Genomic DNA, 23,179 nt, shown 5'->3' on the forward strand with positions numbered 1-23,179 from the left:
TACTAAAAATGAAATCCCCCAATTTATCCCTTCATATCAGAATTTTTCAGACAAATCTAAAAATTTAACTGTCAAATAAGAAACTGTAGGCTGGGGGCAGTGGCTCACACCTATAATCCCAGCACTTTGGGAGGCTGAGGTAAGCAGATTGCCTGAGCTCAGGAGTTTGCAACCAGCCTGGGCAACACAGTGAAACCCCGTCTCTACTAAAATACAAAAAATTAGCCGGGTGTGGCAGTGTGCTTCTGTAGTCCCAGCTACTTGGGAGGCTGAGGCAGGAGAATTGCTTGAATCCAGGAGGTGGAGGTTACAGTGAGCCAAGATTGTGCCACTGTACTCCAGCCTGGGTGACAGAGCGAGACTCTGTCTCAAGAAAAAAAAAAAAAAGAAAGAAACTGTAAAAGTACTACAAAAAATACAAGTGAGTATTTTTATAATCTTAGGTTGCAAAATGTCTTTCTCATAATGCTACAAAACCCAGTACCAAAAGGAAACCTTTGTGATAAACCGTGATTATATAAAATCTAAAATTTTGCATAGCAAAAAATAAACCACCATAAACTAAGTCAAAAGATAAATGTCAATCTAAGAATAATATTTGCAGTACAACTAAAGTTAATATGACTAATATGAAAAAAGATCCTTCAAAATCTGTAAGGAAAGAACTAACATACCAATTGAAAAATGGACAAAGTTCGTGGCCAGGCAATTCAAAAGAGAAAAAATATAAAGGGACAAAAAAAGTACAGACAGATATTCTACTTCTCAGTAATAAAATCAACTATGAAAACAAACTAACAAAAAAACCCAAGCGAAAACAAAACATTTTTTACCCTTCAGATTGGGCAGGAACAGGTGGTATCTGTCTCATGCTATAATGGGGAATGTCAACGCAGAACTATTTTTCTGGGGCACAAAATAGTAATATATATCAAAAATGTAAATGAGCATGCCCTTTGCCGCAGGAGACCCACTGCTAGGAATTTATCTTAAGGAGATGATTGGACAAGTGTGCAAACCTGTATGTTCAAGGGTCTTTCTCACTGATGAAACATGCATGGAATAGAGCCATTAGAATGATCAAGGTATTCTGTATTTATTGATATGGCAAGAAGTTTGCAACAGATTATTAAGTGAAAGGAGTAAAGGGATTTTATGCAGCATATCTTGTTTATAAATTTTGCTTGTTTAAAATATATGTAAAATTCTATGTGAGTGCATAAAAGAAGTGTTTGAAAGGCCATTCACCAAAACGTTTATGATGGCAGTCTCTTTATTGTGAAGTTTCAGGTGATTCTTAATTTCTTCTTTGTATTTTTCTGTGTGTCTTGAATCTTTTATGACTAACATTTATCATTCACTACAACTGTTTATTTTGATAAATATAATTCAAATGTTTCCATCTCCAGAAGACCTTTAGTTGTGTTTTCAGGGCAATGGTGAAATCTCTCCCAGAGGAGAAAGCACTGTCTATCACTGGAAATAGCCCCAGGGCAACAGGGATCCCACTGATAGAAATGTTAGCCCAGGCATACAGCTAGAGTCTGACGACTGGCACTTGTTGGTTTCATTTAGAACCTAGCATTTCATTTCAGCCTAAGAAGCACTTGTTGACTACCTTGCATGACTTAGGTGCTGTGCTAGGGCACTGAGGCTGTAGAGATGGGTTAAATCTGGTCCCTGTCTTTACAGAACTGGTAAAGATGCAATAGATGGGCATCTCAACAGAAAATGTCAGTACCATAGGGTGATAAGGCAGAAGGTCTCTTTTTCTGAGGAGTAGGGGAAGACTTGTAAAGAGGATGATTAAAGCCTCAGCTGAGTCTTAAAATATGAATACCAGCCAAAGGAACTAAGTGAGTAGAGCAGGAGGTTTAGGCTGAGATTCAGTGAGAACAAAGGCTCAGAGGCATACTGCACATACAGTATAACAGGGGAGACTGGGAAGCTTTAACGAACCGGTGGAGACATAACTTTAGAGAATCTCACATTAAGGGCAGGAGTCTCAAATATTTGAAAATTTTACTCTGGATTTTTTTTTTTCAAGACACTTAAAAGCTCACATAGACAATATAAGAATCATGTTAGGAATCTGGAAGTTAGCTGAAGATTTAGAAAACAGAAAATTTGATGCTAATTCCTTAAGCTGTCTAAGTGGTCAGCCTCACCTCAGGTTAGATTATTATGAACCCTGAGTAATAATGCCAGAACATGGCCTTGTATAGATGAGACCGTTTACCAGGAAAGGTTAATAGTGATTATCTCTGGGTGGTGCTGATTACAAGATAGTTTCTGTACTTCTTTTGTATTTTCCAAATATTCTACATCCCTTTTTCTAAAGAAGTTTTGTTAAAAAAAAAAAAAGTGTTTTATAACTCTGTAGGTGGTGACATTGAGAAAGAACTTGTGGAGCAAAGTATAGTGGCTAATCATACTGATTTGGGAACCAAACTGATAGGTTCCTCATTTGTAACATTGGAACCTACCTCATAAGATGCTATGAGGATTAAATGAATTAATAAGTAATAAAACACTTAAAATAGTGTCTGGCACACAAAAAGTGCTATATGAATAATCAGTGAACTTTATTTAGAAAGTTCTCTGGATTATTCTCTCATAAACAGCACATTTTCATCTTTATGACAGTAAAGTTTAGCATAGTGCTTTTTTTTAATAAGAAGAATAAAAACTTCATTCAGAAAAAGAAAAACTCTTTCCTTAAAGTTCATTTACCTGCAGATGTCGTTACTGTGTGTAGTACTTTCCTTCTTATTTTTCTTTTCTTTTTTTTTTTTTTTTTTTTTTTTTTTTTTTTTTTTTTTTTTTTTTTTTTTTTTTGAGACAGGTTCTTTCTCACTCTGGTTGCCCAGACTGGGGTGCAATGGCACGATCCCAGCTCACTGCAGCCTCAACCTCCCAAGCTCAGGTGATTCTCCCACCTCAGCTTCCTGAGTAGCTGGGACTACAGGTGCGCGCCACCATGCCCAGCTAATTTTTTGTATTTTCAGTAGAAACAGATTTTCACCATATTGCCCAGGCTGTTCTCGAACTCCTGACCTCAAGCAATCTGCCCATCTTGGCCTCCCAAAGTGCTGGGATTTCAGGCATGAGCCACTGTGCCCGGCCCTTTTCCTTTGTTTTTGGCTTAAAGTAATTGTTGAGGTTGCTGATAGCGAAGTTCTGGGCCACAGGCTTCCCTGTGCCGACTCCACGGCTATGAATCATCAATGACAGTGACCTTCAGGGCTTTGCTAAGTCACGTGACACTGGTTAAGTGGTTTGGTTTCATTTTGCCTGTTTTCAGCCCAAGAGGTTGTTTAAGCTATGAGAACAAAAGTAAAGATAGGAAATAACTATGATATAATTCCGTATCTCAAGTTTATTTTTAGCTAACGGGCCTTGTCTTGCTCTGCATTCCGAGGCGTAAAGTCTCTTGGGAAGAGAAGAAATCAGAAGCATGATGTAGAGCTTGACAAATGACTAATTTGAAATTGAGCCATCTTCATTCTTTGTAACTTTAATGTCAATTTCTCAGTTTTTCTCAAATTTTCTACTGTAAGCAAACCTTCACAGAAATCACTCCTCTTAGAGATCACAGTGAGCTATGTACTGTGTAAAGTTTTATTAGAACAAGCACACAAACAAAAACAAGTGGCTGTAAAGCCTAGTGAGCCCAGTTTATAGAGAAGCCATTGACTTGCCTGCAGAACCTGGTTACATGTGAATTCTGCCCCAGAATAACCGTGCTACAGGGTGACCTCTGTGGGCTTTGGTTTCTGTGTCTTGGGAGTGAGTGGGTGGAACTGTGTGATTGCTATGGGAGTGTTGAGTGCTAACGTTCAAAGGTCCTATTTACCTGCTCCCCACACTATGGACAATTCACTCAACTGTGTGGTGTCAGTTTCCTTCCTGCAGTGGAGCCATTGGCAAGATTATATATGATTATTGCTTTGTTGATTGCTCTCCGAAAAAATGGTGGTGGTGGTAGTGTTCAGCTATTAAAAGCTTTATGGTCCAGAGTTGACCAAAACGTTACTTGCATTGTGATATTTATTTTTTCAATTAAAAAATAGAAAGAAGTATCACCAATATCTTCTGTAGCTTCAAAACATTACCATGAGCCTGAAGGTGAGAAAGCATGAAGTGTGTGGAGTTGTATCTCTGCTTCCACCTTAGCCGGTTGGTTTGTAAATTTATCTTTCATCCAGTGATGCTTGAATTGGTGGTGTGCAGCTGCTGCTAGTCAGTGAAGGATTCCATTTGTTGACTTTCTGTTTAAAGGTTTATGGTAGAAGTCAGGGTAGGGTAGATTGGTCCTGTTATTCAAAAGGGATAATGAAATGTCTAATAGAAGACAGTTATAAACAAAATCTAGGCCAAAAGGAGAACATTTAATTTCCCAGGTTGCTGATTTTCTCAAGAGCTACTGTACTGTGATCTGATCACTCTGAGAGTGTGGTCTTGTTTGTTAACTTATATAGCTGTACTCTGTTGGTTCAACCAGACTTTAATAGGGCAAGAAGAAGTAAAAAATTCAGAAAGTCAAAGTCTAAAGGATAATAAAGCAATAATATTTCTGTGGCTATAATATTAAGTATATATGAATATTCTCTAAAATGTAACTCACAACATATGTTTAAACTATGAATAAAAATCGTCTTTGACAGTTTTTTAAAGATTACATAATTAAAGTTTCTTAGATGGAAGGGCCATAGCTGGGGAAGATGCCTGCTGGAGAGGACACAGGCCATGAGGAATACAATGTTTATAGTCAGCTTTCTTCATAATAATAGTCCATGCTGGAAGCTATAATATAAATGGATATTTTCATTTTATCTAAAAATAATTTTAACATTTTATGTGCATGGCTTTAAGCATTGAAGGTAAAAGGAGTAAGGGTGAAGTGAAAAAGCGTGATGTTAAAATAGCACATCTTTGAAGCTAATTAATTCCTTCAAATTGCAAAACAGTCACACGAGTACAAATCTCTATTTAGACTACGTTTGATTTTCATTTTGAAAACCACATTCAAGACAAGCTAAATTACATTTAATTTCCCTTCCAGCTACAGATATGCATGCCTCACTGTATAAATGTCACTGTTGATTTTGATCTATAACCAAAGAAGAAATTGTCGAATTATGTATGAAATAGGATTCTATTTTTAATGTTGCACCAAGTATTTTTGCATTTATTGTTTCAGCTTATAACACAATATTTTTTCATTAATCTTTTAGTCTTCATTGACTTCTGTCACTCAAGAGGTGTCTTTTTATCTGAAAGTGTTTATAAGATCTTGAGTTTGGAGTGTGGCTTTCCTCCTTTGTTTCTTGCCTTGTTTCCCATGATGCAACTGTTAAACGACCAGCATGTTAAAATGAAAGACAATGTGCTTTTAGCTCTGATGGAACTCTGAAAATTAAAGTTATTCATTCAAGAACTATTTGTTGAGCAAATACTATAAACTAGATTTTACTAAGGGATATAACATGTAATATGATAATGATTGCCCTCATTTGGCTCACATTCTAGCAGGTAATAAAGGTAATAAAAAGAGAGACAAACGTATACTCTCAGGGAAAAGTGCCACGAGAATGCAAAAGGGGATGGAGAGTTGACAGGATGGCTGTTTCAGAGTCATCTGTCAGAGAAGGTCTATCTGAGGAGCTGACCTTTGAGCAAACCATGAGAATACCTGGGAACAGAATGTTTCAGGCAGAGGAACAACAGAGCCAAATTTCTGAGAGGGAGCTGGCTAGTGGATTCCAGGAAGAAGTCTGATGCCCTTGTGCCGGCAGGGTGATGCGTGATAAACTCACAGAGGCAGTCCAGGGCCGGACTGTACTGCTCTGTACACTGTCTTCTGTTCTAAATGTAATAGAAGTCGGAAGAGGGTTTTGAGTGCAGGGGAGTGATGAGGTCTGACTTTGATTTTTTAATTTAAAGGATTATTTTGACTGCTATGTAGGGAATAGACTGTAGGAAGTGAGAGTCAGGCAGTTGGCCAGTTAGAGTCTTGCTCAGTAGTCCTAGCAAGAGACAGTGGTGGTCTGGATTAGGGAGGTGTGAATGGAGATAATGAGATATGGGCAGGTTTAGGATATTGGGGAATGATTAAATATGAGCTTCATTAGAGCATGTTGTATCTGTGGTTTTCTCTGTTAAGGGCAGGAGTGGGAGGTAGAATTTTGTACCAATACAAACTCCTCTTTAGTGGCTTGCAGGAGGCAGGGTTTTTATGTTTTAGAGCAATGACCATGGTCTGAGGCTTAGGAACATGGAATGAAAAATGAAATTTGAAAATTGTGAAAGCAAAGATTTTCAAGATGGGGCTGTAAGGATTAATAGGGTCAAAATTCTACATTAATGTTTTTTGCTTTTGCTCTTTTTTTTTTTTTTAACCTTCTTGAGGCAAATTTGTTTGATGCTAGCTGGGATAGAAAGAGCAGCATTAACAGTTACGTTACTACTTCAGTTTCCAGGGCTCAGCTGTACCCAGGCACAGGGCATGGCCCAGGTGAGGAGAAGTGCTACAGCTCTCTAGAAGCTCCTGGGCCTGCAGCACATCTGCTCAGTATGTCTTCATTACACAGTGACGTTTCGTTTCATTCAACCTGAGAGTGAAGGGGTTTCAGACATGGCTTGCTTGTTCATTTTTAGCAAGTTTCTTAAGGGCCAGGGTGCCCGAAGAGGCAAGTTTCTACTCTCGCTTCCCTTCCTGTAACAGCCACCCGCTTTCACCTGGCTCTTCCCTTCCCCTCGCAATACAGACTCTCATTCCTACACTCTTTTTTTCCTCATGGAACTCTGAGCTCCACTTTCTGATCTCCATGAGCTGCTCTGAGCTTTGATCCCTGTTCCCATCCTCTTCACTTGTACCTACCATCCCAATTCAGTTTATCTTTCTTTTTACGTTTTCCCAGAATAGGAGCAGTGCTCTATGAGAAGAGAGAACAAATACACAAATGAAGCATAGATCTCTGTGGAGGTCAAACCAAGCCCCCAGATAATTTCCTGTTGTGAATCTCCTTTCTACTTTGCACTGTTACCTTTTAAAGAAAAAATTAATGTCAATACACTTACTCATCTTCCTTCCCTCCCCCCACTACCAGCATCACTGTCAAATAACATCAGTATTCTCTGTAAAAGATGCTGTTTTTATTTATTACAAGATATGATGGGCCAGCTGTGGTGGCTCATGCCTGTAATTCCAGCACTTTGGGAGGCCACAGTGGGTGGATCACAAGGTCAGGAGTTCAAGACCAGCCTGGCCAAGATGGTGAAACCCCATCTCTACTAAAAATACAAAAAGTAGCCAGCCATGGTGGCAGGTGCCTGTAATCCCAGCTACTCGGGAGGCTGAGGCAGAGAATTGCTTGAACCCGGGAGGTGGAACTTGCAATGAGCCAAGATCATGCCACTGCACTCCAGCCTGGGTGACAAAGTGAGACTCCGTCTCAAAAACAAACAAAAAAAGATATGGTGAATGTGTAAGCTTTCTGTTAGGTATACTCACTTTTTTGTAGAAAGTTGGCTCTTGGAGGGTTTCTTTGCTTCTGCAGATTGTGGGGAGAAGAGAAGTTGATAGAAAATGGATCCTGGAAGATGAAATGTTAAAGGAGTGGCCCACCGGAAGGGGTGGAAAAGGGGGCAGGTAACAGGGGTTATTTGCATGGGGTTTGGTAAGCCAAGGCCAGGTCTACCCATAGAGCATCCTGAAGGAGACACAAACAGATAATTTCTAGGCTCTCCCCAGTTAAAAGGAGACTGAAGTCTTAGTTCAGGAAGGAATTCAAGGCCTAAAACCCAGACTTTACCAGTGGCTAACGTGGCTTGTTCTGTAGGGAACAGTTGCCTCAAGTGGTGATATCAGCTGTTTCTGGAAACTGACATAGTGAGAGTATAAATGACAGTAAACCTGCAGTTCTTGCCCTACTGCTTTGGCAAATATTTCATTGTTTACGTGCTGCCAAGACCCCCGGATTTCGGGCACACCTCTGTCAGATCCAGTGGGAGCGGTGGAGAGTCATATTCACCCACTGGTTTGATCAGGTGAAAAGGTGTCTTTGCACCTTGTATGTGCTGCTTCAGTTGCAAACCAAATAAGAGAAATATCGGACCATGTCCAGGTCATGCATTATACTTGAAAATTATTGAATTCTGGAATTTTACCAGGTAAAACTCAGGCCTTCAGACACAAGCAGCATCTCAGAAGGGCAGCTCTCCACTTGAAAGAAGACAGTAGAGAAGATGTGCTAAGGTGCTGTGGCTGTTCTGTACCCTGTAGGAGCTGTCCTCCCCAGTTTACCTTTGGATTGTTTATACAGAATTATGTAGGCCTTTCGTACTTTGCTATAGGTTAAAAATGTCTAACTTAAAAATCATTAAAAGTTCTAGAAATTACTGCCGTTTTTTTTCCTATTGCACATCTTTTTTGAGAAAGCAGAGTATAACATTACCTCTAAGAACATTCAAACTTAATCTGTGTTTAAATAGGTTACAAATAGGTGGAGGGTGAGGGTCCATGAGGACCACCTCGGCATCAGCTCTGTGTCCTCAGGCTCTCGGTACAGAGCCTACCTTGCTTTGGTTGATTTTAATTTAATCGAACTGCTCTGAAACCTTTATGAATGAATCCTCATACCCTCTCCTCAAAAGATAAATATTCAGAACAGCTACCATCTTTTATAAACAAACTGAGCAGAATGTGTTGGCTAAAGTAGGCTTGTTAAGCTTCCCAGGTTGTGGAAGTTAGCGTGTTCATGTTTACTGTGCTGCCCACCATTAAGCTATCATGGAGCATGCGTTTTCCCCACTCACCCAGACATTATTCCTAAAGAGCTATTCTTTGTTGCTGTCAGAACACACTTTAGTCTCTGAGGGGAAAATAAGTTGGTGATTCGTATCAACTGGAAATGATCTTTTGTTCTATGTGAATGAAGCTCTTGTGAGGAAAGGTAAAGACAGTCAGAAGGAAAGAAGGAGAGGGATTGCCTGCTGCCTCCCCGCATGCACACGTGTGAGTGGGTGCTCCCACCAGCTTTCAGGGGGGCTTCCTTCATGAATATGAGCACTGACTTTGGGAGATCTTCAGCGGAAAGTCAAGTCATGAATATTTTTTATAAGGAGAGAAATGATGTAATTGTATCACAAGATATTTCAGATGTGTTTTTCCATTTTAAAAATTCATTGGCAGTGCTCATACGAGAGAAGTACTTGAGCTGAAAATGACTCTGTCCAGTTTCTTCCTATTTCATTAATGATTTTGCAGCCATTGAATTCTTTCTAAAAGTTGTATAACCCAGATAAAGTCAGGCCTCCTGGAAGCCAGCCTCAGCCCAGAGACATATGAAAAGAAGCACCAAATATCACTGAAAACCAATTTAAATTTATACTGAATAATCTCATTCATAAACCACAGCACAACATTCTGAAGTCTACTCCTCCTCCAAGAATTTATAGCTGTCTGCCACTCTGATGACTTTTTGTCTGTCTCTCTTCTTTTAACTACCTCAAAAATCTCTCATCTGTCTCATCTTCTGCAAAACTTTCCCTCCTGCTCAGCCTACTCTGGGCTTTCTGCGCCTCGCTGTATCTATTCTATGCTTCTCATTAGCTTTGCTCTTTCTGGTGTCAATCCAGACCGACACAGTTCTCCCACTAACCTCCTCACCCCTTCTCAATCTGCATCACAAAAGCACACTAGCCCATCTGGCCAGACGCAGCTCTCCTCGCCAGGTGGCTTGGGGGTGGGGTCTTGGGATGCTCAAAGGCTAATGCTTTTCTCTGTGATGGTTATTTTCTAAGAATTTTTCATTCACTGAAATTCACTGAAGACAGAATCCAATTAAAGGAATTAAGTCAGATGCACATAAAGATCATTAAGATATATTTCTTCCTTAAGACATTCATCTATGTGTGTATATGTCTATGCATTCTCCCTCTCTCTCTCTCTCTCTCTCTTTCTCGCTCTCTCTCTTTCTTTCACCTTTGGCCAAATTGTTAAATGTTCAGAAGACAGTCACACAAATGAAGAAGAGTTTTTGGAATGGTCATATAATTTCCTAATCCCAGCAGCCATCCTGCAAATCCATGACTGTCAGTCTCGATGGCAGTGAAGAAGTAGCTACAGATGAATCAGCAGAAATTTATTCCCAGCCCTGGAAAAACAACTCATGTTTTAGGTCCTCCTGATGATGGTGGAGTTTCATTGATTTCATATACAAAGGAGGGCATGTGAGATACTATATTAGTATCTTTTCATATTTGCTGTTATTGCAATATAGTTTACCCTGAAAAAGAACATCGTTGTTTGTGGAAATGATACATTTTGTGAAGTGCTGTAGTCCTGCAGGTTTTGTAATGGATATCAGTATTCAAAGAGAACTTTTCATTTTATCAGAAATTTACTTCACTACCCATTTGTGGGAAACATTAGTAAGAGCATGGGCTCTGAATCAGACCACTGGGTTCAAGGCCTGGCCCAGTCCCACCACTCTGTAGATGTACAGCTAGATAACTGTGCCTTAGTTTCCTTTTCTTTATAATGGAGACATTAATGGTTCCACTTCATAAAGCTGTTGTCAGCATTAAATGGGTCATATGTGAAACTTTCAGAACTAAATCCAGACCATTGAAAGGGCTCTATAAATGATAGCTTTCATTTCTCATCCTCCTCCTCCTCCTCTTCTGCCTCCTCCTCCTCTTCTTTCTCCTCTTCCTCTTTCCCTTTCTGCTCCTGTTCACTTTAGTGAAGGAAGAGATCCTTGATTTTATTGCTTGGCCTTAACCTGAAAATACATATCAAAGTTCTAGTAGAATATCAGCAGGCCTTAAAATGAAGTTACTTTAAGATAAGTTGTAAAGACATTGCATTCATTACCATATATTGGAGAAAAACTTCAGTTTTCTCCTTGTTTTTTTTTTTGAGACGGAGTCTCGCTCTGTCACCCAGGCTGGAGTGCAGTGGCCCTATCTTAGCTCACTGCAAGCTCCGCCTCCTGGGTTTACGCCATTCTCCTGCCTCAGCCTCCCAAGCAGCTGGGACTACAGGCGCCAGCTGGGACTACAGGCGCCCATCACCGCGCCTGGCTAGTTTTTTGTATTTTTTAGTAGAGATGGGGTTTCACTGTGTTAGCCAGGATGGTTTCGATCTCCTGACTTTGTGATCCGCCCGTCTCGGCCTCCCAAAGTGCTGGGATTACAGGCTTGAGCCACCGCGCCCAGCCTAGTTTTCTCCTTGTTGATGCAGTGGTGGTCAAATCATCATTTCAACACAAGATTTCACAGCATTTACTTTGGATGTCACATTAATTCCTAACTTAAGTAGCACAGGGCTGGTATTCTCCCACTGATAAAGGCCCAAAGACGTGACAAGAGAGGATATGGTAGTTTTTCTGATGTTATCCATGAAGGCTAGATGTACTTCTAACTTTTACTCATCTCTCTGTGATTTACAAAGGAATGTGATCTGGAAATGTGTCCACATTCTTTCTGAATCCATTTATACTTTATTCCTACATCATCTCCTGAAAAAATTATTTCTTGTGCTTTGTGGTAGGAAAAAAAAAAACTCACTTGGTAGTTAAGAGCCTGTCTCTAGACTCAGACCAACTTGGATTTGAGCCCAGCACTACCCTGTGACTAACCAACCAGGGACAAATCTCTCTGCAGCTATAAAAGAGAGTCATGATACTAGCCTCGTAGGGTAGACACGATGATTAACTCAAAGCAGGGGAGAGAATAGCCGACTAGGACAGCCTTTTATCCTGAGTGGTTATCGAGGATAACAGGAATCCTGCTAGGAATAGTTGAGAGGATTTGGCTGACCTGAGACTTCAAGAGTCCCAGTAGTTCTTGAGTGGGTGGAAAACGAGCACCGCTAGGAGAGTCAGAGAAGGGCTCTTGAGAAATTAGATAAATATCTCTCAGAACAACCATGTGTGTCTTCCCTTTCTGGAAGTGGCTTCAAATCGTTGGCCACTATTCTGTTCCTTGATTGGGAATGATTACTGTACAGCACAGGTGTCAAGCCCCCTCCTCCTAGGGAGAGCCTTGGTTTGCAGTGCACCTTCCTAAAACAGTCCAGGCTGGGTTTGGATCTGGTTGTATGTCTTTTGTTGGAGCTTGTCAGAAGATGAAAGTTCCAGGGTCCTTAATGACTGGGTAATAGTTCCTTGGTCACTGAATAATGAACCCCAGATGAATGAAGGAAATGTGTTGTCTGGCCTTGGGAATGATTAAATGATTCAGGAATGGGGCCTGCAGGTCCTGGACCTCTTAATTATTAAAGGTGCTGTCATGACAGAAGCTTTATCATTTTGATCTTTCTTATAGAACCTCTGAACCCTAAGGTCATCCTTTCCTCTTTGCAGCTGAGGGCACCTTTCATCTTGTTCTCTCAAAAACACGGGCAAGACCCTAGGATTGCTAAGAGACCATATCATCCTGTGCATACACATCTCAGCTCATTCAGTTCACCCAGAAAGGTCTATACTCAATCTCCACAGCACACAGCTGGGAAGTCACAGAGCCAGGTGCGGAAGAGAAAGGCCTTTTGAAGCCAGTGTTGTGTTCATTGTAATTCACTGGTGTGCTGTTTCAGTGACAGTTGAAGGAGAAGGAGCTGATATCATGATTCAGTGGCATTCTCTTTTTCCCCTAGGATAAGTCAAGACGGCACCTCATTCTGAGGACAGTGATGCCTCCCGGTCTGCAGGTGAAGGCATGTCTGTTGGAGGAGGCAGTTAACAAGGCCCTGGGATATGTTGCATCTTAAGCCTCATAACCCCAGCCCCCCGGCAGCTGACCCGGGATAAGGATTCCGCCCTCTTGAGACTCGTGTGTTTCTCTGGCTCCTTCCTAGTCTTCCCTATGTGTTCTTCCTCACCTGCCTCAACAGACTGGTCCATCTCAGGATGTATTAATCAATTCCACCTTTGCCTTTTTTCAGAGAGAGGCAGAAAACCCTGGATTAAGATGGTTAGTCCATCCAGAGGAGATGCTTGAGGACAGGCCAGAGGAAAGAGGCTTAGCGTATTAATGGCAGCTTCAGTGCCTGGACACTGGCTGGGGAGGCCATATCACCTTCAGAATGGAGCCTGACACCTTAGTAAGACTCGTATAAGGTCTTCGGTTCCCGTAGCCCTCTCAGCCTTTTCTCGTTACACCTGTCTTAACCCCTGGAATTCTACATGTTTGCCGTGTTGCATGACTTGACGCTCCCCCCATTTGCTGTGTTCCCTTTGGCTTTGGAACACACTAACCCCTTGCCCAAAAGCTCCTTCCCATACTTAGGAGCTGTGTTCCTCAGGACTCCACTGAGATATGTCACGTCCTCCAAGACTCTGCCTAACCTTGGTTAGGGGTCTCTCCTTTCTAATCTTATAACCACCACCCTCACATGTGCTTTTCATGGCCATAAAAACTGTACACACTGCTTTCTTATTTTCTTACATCCTCTCCTACTGGCCATTAACTCCTTTAGAACAGGGACTGACTTCTTCCTTTCCTAGACCTAACCCCAGGGCTGAGTGTTGTCTCTGGCACACAGTAGGTGCTTTATAAATATTGTTGAAGTAAAGAAGAAACACAGAAAGGATAGCAAGGGATAGTGCCCAGCACTTGACTCAAGGACAGAAAGCAGATAGCTTCTTTCATCTTTATGTCTGGAGTAAAATCAAGAGGTATTTTTGCTCAGAACTTTTTGGGCCTGAAGTGTACCCATAAAATGGTGTGATTTGCGGGAGCTCACAGGAGTCAATAAGAAAAACACCACACCTCTAATAAGAAAAAAAGGGCAAAGGATATAAAGAGACACTTCACAAATAAAGAAGTACAAATAAATGATCAACACATAGGAAAAGTATCCAGTGTCACTAGTAAATTTTAAAACATTAAACAAAAATAAAAATTAGATACCATTTTCATCCTTCAATTTATTACATATTTTACAAAATGATAATACCCTTTATTAGTGAAGCTGCACTGAGATGAGTCTTACACCACCATGTTAGTTCATTTGTGCTGCTGTAACAAAACACCACACACTGGGTAATTTGCAAACAATGGAAATTTGTTTTTCACAGCTTTAGAGGATGGGATGTCCAAGACCAAAGTGCCAGCATTTTGTATCGGATGAGAGCCTGCTTGTGCTTTCACATGCAGAAGGTGGAAGGCAAGCAGGCTAAATTCACTCCTGCAAGGCCTTTTACAAGGGGCTGTAATCCCGTTCATAAGGGTGGAGCCCTCATGACTTCATCACCTTCCAAAGGCCTCCCCTCTCAATACCACCGTCATGGGAGTTAAATTCAACATGAATTTTGGAAGGAACGTCAACATTCAAACCATAGCAACTACCAAGGCAATAATAAGCATCACCACAGGGCTTTTCATCTCTATTTGTTTGTTGGTTTGTTTATCTCTGGTTTAAATGTAAATAAGCATTAGGTTTCAGTAGTGAATAAGGATGCAAAAGGCATATGAGAATTGCTGTCTTAGTGACATTAACATTTTTGGATTGTGAAGTATCATAAGGGATATGTACACATATGTACAGTCTTTATACTTCCCCTAGTAGAGATACAGTGGTTAGACACCATTCATGTTTAGTTTCTACAAACTTAAAGTCTAAAGACATAATTTTCCTGCTTGTTACTTTTAACACATCATATTTTTAGATTACTAGAATTTACCGTGGCTGGGCATGATGGCTCACACCTGTAATTCCAGCACTTTGGGAGGCTGAGGTGGGAGGATTGCTTGAGTCCAGTTGAGACCAGCCTGGCCAACATGGTGAAATCCTGCCTCTACAAAAAATACAAAAATTAGTCAGGCATGATGGTGCACACCTGTGGTCCCAGCTACTCAGGATGCTGAGGCGGGAGGATCACTTGAGCCTGGGATATGGAGGTTGTAGTGAGCCGTGATCATGCCATTGCACTCCAACCTGGGTGACAGGGTAAGACACTGTCTAAAAAAACAAACAAACAAAAAAGATGTATCAAGCAATCTTATTTTGAAATGTTTGCCTTTATTAGGTTAATTTGAAGTGAGTTCTGGGAGGAACTGAGAATATTTTATACTAAGTGTACCAAAGCTTCTTGTTAGGAAGTTTATAATTACCCTAAAAGTTACTCAATAATGACTATTACATTGGAACTGACTCACTTTCTACTAGTGAGGACAGTAGTTATCATTCAGGGACTGCCCGACTCAGGGAATTGATAATGGTATATGAGGTCCTTAATTGATAGTGGTATATGAGGTCCTTCAGCTGAATTTTTGTGTGTAAGTTTATTCCAAATTTAGAGTCAGCCCTCATTATCTGTGGTCAGTCAAGTAGAAGATGGGCTCTCAGAGCATTAGTCTTCCCCTCAAGACAGCTGGTTTTTCTTGGGCCCTCTCTGCTGTCCTCCAACCCCTCTCCTCCACATCCCTGCATCAGTTACTACAGAGCCCAGCACATAGGTACTCAGACTGTAATGAGTGTACACCTTCCAGATGAGAACAGTGTAGAAGTAAACCATAGTTAGCTATGCTGAAGTGATTGACGCCTTCACTCTTCTCTGCTCTTTAATTCCCCTCCAACAAACTTGTGTTCAACACAATAAAGATGTTAGATTCTGACCTATTTATTACTAGCTACAAAACTAGAACTCATGGACCAGACCCCATTCCTTCTAAGCTTTGCAGAGAGAAGATCTGCCACGAGGTTACCTTTATAATTAATAGAACTGACTTTTAAAGGAATCAACTAGAGATATGGTTGCTGGAATGAGTTTGGCACGTCAGGGTTATTAAAAAGTTAAAAATGTTCATAGATGTACATGTTCAAGGGAGAAGCAGGAAAAACAGCAGAAGCAGCCTGTACCCACTACTGTTTGAGATCAGAAGGGATCTTACAGTTTTCTAAAATAATGAAAATTTGAGTCTACTCTGACACCTTCTCGTCTTCTTTTGATCAATGCCACCAAACAATCCCAGCCCCTCTTGGATGTAATCTGAGGAATAAAATGCTAAAAATATCACCCAGGCGTTGCTTTTACCCCACATCTATTTTGACTAGCACAGCCTGCAACTGTTTACATGCAGGGAACAGGAGTCAGCCTACTGTTCCCGACATGCATTTTAATAATCCACCTGACAAGATCAACAGGAAGAAAAGAAAAATTGTGAACAGGTGCAAGGGATCTGGGGGGAGCGGGAGGAAGACAGGTCCTGTGTCTCCCTGCTCTTCCTCGAGTCGGCATGTTGTTCTGCTGCCAGGACCCTCTGGCTGTAACAGTGGCTGTCCACATTTCCTCCAGTGTGGGCTCTGACAAAGGGAACCTAAAATCTCAAATTAATCACCCATGTCTTCAACAAAAGGAAAACTGAATTTTGGTAGTGATTGTTTTACTGTCGTAATCCAAAATGCTTCCTTCATTCACTGAGAGGCGGATTGGTGAGGTAGGACGTTCCTGATGGCTGCCTTGCCTTGGGAATGTGTGGTGCATTTGCTGATGAGACGTTTGTTTCCAGATGGGCATCTTCCTTCCCGACACCAGCCTTTGAGAATGTGGCAGACCATTTTTAAATATTTGCTTTGTACAAATTGTGGCCTATTGAAGGGTCTTGCCCAGCTATTTTTGTTTTATACCATGATGGATTTTGTGCGGTGTGTTGTGTAAGTAATAATGATAGGTCTGGCTTTGTAGTCGTGGCTGTTTGTTTTCTCTTCCTTTGTATCCTCTAACACCACGTTGGCTAGCCAGCCAGGGTTGTTAATGACATGTTAAAGCCTATCTTCTGTCTAAATTGGTGGGGATTCTGTCTTGATTTAAAAAATGGCCTGTGTTTAGAATAATGCTGCTTTGAAAGTCGTGTAGCCGGTAGCTTTTCCATTTCATTGGAGAAACATATTGGAAAAATAGTAATAGTTTGTCCACTACCTTCAATTTAGTTGTGCTCCCTGGAGGGATGAGAAAATGAAGACTGAATGTTACTAGGCTGCTCAGAGTATGTCTGCACTAGTCTGTGGCTTGGCGGATGGGAGAGGACTGTGGACAAGGCAAGGGCATCTCCTTCCTAGGCGAAACCTTCACCAAGCAATGGACAAGGGGCCATCTGGGTCTTTCCGAAGGTTCTCCTTAGGTCCGAAAATGTTACCCTCTTCCCCATCCTACAGACAAAATCATAGAATCCACTTGTGATATATATATCTGTATTCTGTGTATTTAAATAATTAGAAACTCACCATTAGCAATTAAGTCACAATTTAGTTCAGTTAAAGGTTATTAATAGTAGGCCGGGCGTGATGGCTCACGCCTATAATCTCAGCACTTTGGGAGGCCGAGGCGGGTGGATCACCTGAGGTCAGGAGTTCGAGACCACCCTGGCCAACATGGTAAAATCCGTCTCTACTGAAAATACAAAAAATTAGCCAGGCGTGGTAGCAGGTGCCTATAATCCCAGCCAGTTGAGAGGCTGAGGCAGGAGAATCGCTTGAACCCAGGAAGCGGAGGTTGCCCTGAGCCGAGATCGTGCCATTGCACTCCAGCCTGGATGGTAGAATGAAACTCTGTCAAAAAAAAAAGGTTATTAATAGTAATTATCTCAGTCTGCCAGGATTTATAAATATTAATGTCCCAAACTGAAGTTAGGCCCATTTTTACCTTTTTTTTTTTTTTTTTACTTTTATTTTTATCTCTGTGTAATTGTATTGGGGGCAAATTTGTCAGTGTCTTCTCTTTTTTAATTAACGATTGTTTTTCCAAATTCTCAGTAAATAATCCTTCATCAGATTTGTCAGTATTATTAATTTACATTCATTTTTATCTCTTCAAATTACCACGTTGGTATGTAAAATTCTTGTGTGTTGTAATTGTGGATCAGAATCTGTTGATTAACTTGTTAATACATTTAGGACCTGATAATTCCTAAAGAACTCATTACTGAACCTCACACTAGTCTTTCTAATATCTTTACAAAAAAATAGAATCAATAATAACTCTAAATTGTCAGATGGAAAAGACAGTTGGCTTAGCAGTGAACATGAAGTCTTTATTCAGATACATGCAAATGTATTACATTCTTAAGAATGATAATTTTGAGAAACATTTGAACAGCATAATTACTTGCAGATATATTACTATAATGAACATCTTTGGGAGTTGTGTGTTAAGGGGTAATATGATGAGGTAACCTGAAACTATATTAGAAAGTGGTGTTGTAGATACTAAGACAAGAAATTATATAAGAATATAGTCTTTGTACCTATTTAATCATAGTTAATAAGAAAATATGTTGCAACTTTCTGAACTGAAATATAAACTCTCTTAGTGATAGACAGCTGTCTTTCAGGTGGCCCCTATAGTTAGACATTACTCCATGCCATATGCCAGACAATCGTCAGTTTGTTGGTTGATGATATTTTCTAATTTCACAATTTCTGTGATGTTTCCCACAAATTGGGTTAAGAGTGATTCAGAGTCACACCTATTTTTGACTTTAATGTGCTCAAGTCATTTCCTGTTGACAGGAATCTGATGGAAATGTCATCATAGTGATCACTATTCTGGAGAACTTAAGCTGCAAGTTTTCCTGAGTTTGTTCTATCATGTATATTAATACTGGGATCTGTGTTCTCTCTCTGGCTGTTGCAGAGGCTAGGTCCCATCCACATCCCACTGTACTCTCCAGCCTTGAGTGATATACCTACCCATTTCATCTGTTAAGTGTAATAGCTCTTCATCCATATGACTTTACAGATAGATTGAATTAAAGTGTATACATTATATATATATGAAATATATATACAAAATATATATATGTAATGTGAAATAATTGTAGACTGCTAAAATTTAATATAGGAATCACAGAAAGAAAAGTCTCAATTCTTCAGTTGCTTCTATTTATCAATGTAACTCTTTAGTCTTACTCTGTTTTTTCAAAACAGAAATTAAAGAATGAATATATCGCTGAAAATTGCTGGCATTGGCATTTTGGACTAATACTCTCTTGAAGAAAAATAAGCATATTCTCTTGAATCTTATCAGACAATTCTGTGATATGTCCTAGTGTAACATACATTTCAAAAAGTCTTTAGAGATGGAGTATCCTGTTTCCTCTGCAACATTTGCTGTCTGTGGAAGGACCAGAAGTGACACTTTGATTAGCTGCATTCGTGAGGCTGAGCTTTTTCCAGCAGACAGAGGAGAGGGCCTCATAAAAAGATCTAAGGTGCCTGGTAAAGGTTCTTCCAGATTATTCCAAATGAACCACATATGAAGGTCCCAGGTGAAAGAGTCTAGCAAATTACGCTCTTGGTATTTTCTGACTGACACTTTTCTGCTGTTGGGGGAAAAATTATAAAATGTGTTTTCTTTTTTTGACACTCAGATGAGTATAGGATCAAACCAGTGGAAGAGGTCAAATACATGAAAAATGGGGCAGAAGAAGAGCAGAAAATAGCAGCCAGGAACCAAGAAAACTTGGTAAGAATTGACTTTGTCACTTAACAATGAATTTTGGTGACACCATTGTAATAAAATCTGCACTGCATGTTTTAACTGCACTTACACACTGGCACAAGATTTCTTGAAAATGCTGCAGCTATTTATAGCTTGCCTGGAAGCTGCACCATTACTCCTGTATCCTGTTTGTCTCTGAATAAGCCCTTCTTTAATCTTGATGGGGAATGCTCCAGGGAAAATGTATCAAAACTATTAGTGTTTTAAAATAGCTAAATTTAAGGGAAAAATAATGAAGTAGGATTGAGGTTTGTGAGGGGAGGATTGTTTTAGTGTTTTTTTTTTTTCTACTTCTTTTAACGCATATCCAAATCAGGATGAATGGTTGTTTCATTATTCTAGACATGTAATGTTGACAAAGTTGCTTTTCAAAGGAATCGAAGGTCATTTTCAAAGTAAAAGCAACTTACTTCAAGGTAAGTCTTTCTCCAAAGAGTCAGTCCTTCACATTCACAATATTAACGGTATTGTGGGTTTTGAGTTTATGTGAGAATTGTGATGATCTGAAACAGGAAGTTAAGAATCCTTTTTTTGAGTAGGAATCAGCATACACATTCCATCTTAACATCCCATATCTATAAAAACATTTAGCTAATTATAACATAGATGATTTCTTTTTTTTTTTTTGAGACGGAGTCTCGCTCTATTGCCCAGGCTGGAGTGCAGTGGCGGGATCTCAGCTCACTGCAAGCTCCGCCTCCCGGGTTTACGCCATTCTCCTGCCTCAGCCTCCGGAGTAGCTGGGACTACAGGCGCCTACCACCTCGCCCGGCTAGTTTTTTTTTGTATTTTTTAGTAGAGACGGGGTTTCACTGTGTTAGCCAGGATGGTCTCGATCTCCTGACCTCGTGATCCACCCGTCTCGGCCTCCCAAAGTGCTGGGATTACAGGCTTGAGCCACTGCGCCCGGCCAACATAGATGATTTCTTAAAGTGATTACAAATTGTTAAGAATATGTATTTACTCAGTTGTATTGGAGCAAAATTGTTTTTGTTGTTTATATTTTATTTTTGGATTACCTATATTTGCTTTTTTCCTGATTGAGTTAAAATATATTTTTAAGAAGCTTGCAATGTCATATAATACTTTCACTTGACTTAAACTCATTTTTTTATCATGTGCTTTGTTTTTGTTTTAATAACTTCTGCTACAGCAGAGGAATTTGGCAAAATATTAAGCAGGGCACAGGAGTGTTTAGGGCTGTCATTTTCCATTACACATTTGTGAATATTGAAGGCTGATTCTTTTCCCTAATTCTTTTCTGAACATATGATCTATAACTTGAAATACTGAAGCATCAACAAGTGAACATTTTAGATCATTTTCAAGGAATGAAAATATACCTAGATATTGAAGTTTTGCTTCATAAATGGGATTTGGATTTTAAATATCACTTAAGACACAGAGATTCATCATATCTAGAGTGATAATGTATTTTAACATTAACACTTAAATCCAAGAAAGTAGCTATGACAAAATACTAAAAGTTAATATTACCAGACTGTCTACGTAGTGTTTATTTTGTTTTGAATGGATAAATCGAAGACCTGAGTATTGAGATATTAGTAGTCATTTTTCTACTTTATTTTGCTAAACAACAGAGTTTGTCCTTGCTTGATATAGATTCAGCTTGAGTTATCAATCTCATCCTTAATAATAATATTTACTGTAGAGGCTAGAGAGCTACTTGTGAGTAGTCTGGCAGTGGTTTCTCCTTGAATCTACTAATCTGTGTCTCTGCTTCACATGCTTATGTCTCTAGAACCAAAGAAGCAACACCTTGTATAGTTCGTGAGTTTTTTTCAGTGTGCTTTCGTCATATTTAGGACCAGTATAACTTTTTTCCTTCTCTCTCAGTTTTGCAATCTTTCAACTACTTGGTGCTTCGTGTATTCTTTTTCGGCACTGTGGTCAGAAGCAGACTGAATAGAGATTTGAAAAGAGAAAATTTTTTGGTCATTCTGATTTATTTGTGGATTATCTGTGACAAGCCTCGCCCCTTTGCTCTGCCAGCCAGCCAGAGTCCAGGCTTCCAGTAGAGAAGTGTGTAAAGGTCTGCATGGAGAATGGGGAGTAAATAGCTATCTTTGATCCTGAAATTTCTAGACTGTTTTCTAAAATTAAGTGACTGTTCAGTTATTTGGTAATTTGTTGTCTTTGTTAACTACTCCATCCTTTGGGGTTCATAATCAAGTATTGACCATAGACATCATTTGAAAAAGTACTAATAGCCTCCTAAACTTGAAGCTTCATTGGAAGATGGATAAAATAGATTTAACAATTCTTTTTTTTTTTTTTTAATAAAAACCACTCTTTAAAATAAGTGTCAAGAAATTCTTACGTTTCAAAGAATGATATTAAGATATAGGTTAACGTGTTTTTAAAAAGTTTATTTAAACTCAAACTGTTGCATTGAAGGGGCTCAGCAAACACAACCAAGGAAGTATGGCATGATGGTGAGGACTCAGGGTTCCAGGCTCAGCTCTGCCACCTGCTCACTGTGGGATCAAGTTCTTTATTTCTCTAAACCTGCCACCCATCACATGAGGAAAGAACAGTGTCTCACAGTCCTGTTGTGAGTATTACGTGAGATGATAGTCATAAGCCTGAGTTCAGTGCTTAGCACATGATAAGCACCTGTAAGAGTTAGGCATCACCATACAAAACAAAAAGAAAGAATAAAGAATGTTAAAAGCAGGTTTCTTTCTTTTTTCCTTTATGCTAATTGGTGAGAGGTTTCTAAATGAATACTTATTCATTTAGTATTCATTTAGTATCTATTATGTACAAAACACTCACTAAGTTTTGAGAGACACAGTCCACAGAGTGCTTAAAGTCACAGTCCTCAAGGAGCTTACAGTATAATTTCATTCAGTTCAATAAATATTTGATTGCCTCTTGCAAAGAGAGTGCCTTTGCACTAGACTCTGCAGAGAAATAGATAAATAAGGAAACCACTGATCCTCAGGGTGCTTGTATTGCAGTGTACAAAGTACATACAGAATGACTATAAGTAAAATAAGGTGAGATTGAACTTGAAGAAAGAAACACAAAGAGCTGCAGCTATTCAAAGGAGGCAGAGTGCTCATCGATTGGGGTATCAGGACCTACTTCATGAAAAAACTGACATTTACGATGGGCCTCAAAGTATGGAATGGGGGACAAGTGCCCAAGCAGAAGTAACAGGTGGAAAACATAAGATATATTCAATAAAAAGCACATAGTCCTTTCGGTTGGGGAATGGCAGAGAAGACGAGTAAGTGTCAGTAGGGAAGCAGTGGGAGATTAGAATCAAAACGTAGGTGGGCTAATGTGTAGAGCCTTAATGTCCAACTGAGAGGCCTAAAATTAATGCAGTGGATTAAATGGAGGCTTTGAGTGTTCATAAACTGGGGATTGGCAGGATGGGATTATAATTCAGGAAAGTTTATGTGGCAACAGCTGGTGTAATATAGATTTGGTTGGGGAGCCAAAATGGGAGACCAGTCACAATAATTTTTTCAAGAGGCAGTAAGTCTGAACCAAGGTGTTGGCAGGGAGAGTAGAAAAGATTTGGATAAGGTTGCAAAAGTAGAAGCAACAAGATTTCACAGCTCATTAGATATTAAAGAAGATGAGTGAATTGGGAGATAATGGTAATGCCAAGATTTAGACCTGCTGGAAAGATG

At 39.8% G+C, this 23,179-nt stretch overlaps 1 protein-coding gene across 1 annotated transcript in view; it reads left to right on the forward strand.

Moving 5' to 3' along the window:
- The window catches only part of LOC105506128 (chromosome unknown open reading frame, human C1orf21), a 254,291-nt gene that overhangs the window by 104,406 nt on the left and 126,706 nt on the right, over positions 1-23,179 (forward strand). Inside the window, exon 3 of the mRNA XM_011934169.1 lies at positions 19,381-19,475. Coding sequence (XP_011789559.1) covers positions 19,381-19,475 — 95 coding nt within the window. The remainder of the gene's footprint in view (positions 1-19,380; positions 19,476-23,179) is intronic.

The sequence above is a fragment of the Colobus angolensis genome, unplaced genomic scaffold (assembly GCF_000951035.1).
Source record: "Colobus angolensis palliatus isolate OR3802 unplaced genomic scaffold, Cang.pa_1.0 Scaffold132, whole genome shotgun sequence".
Lineage (NCBI taxonomy): Eukaryota > Metazoa > Chordata > Mammalia > Primates > Cercopithecidae > Colobus > Colobus angolensis.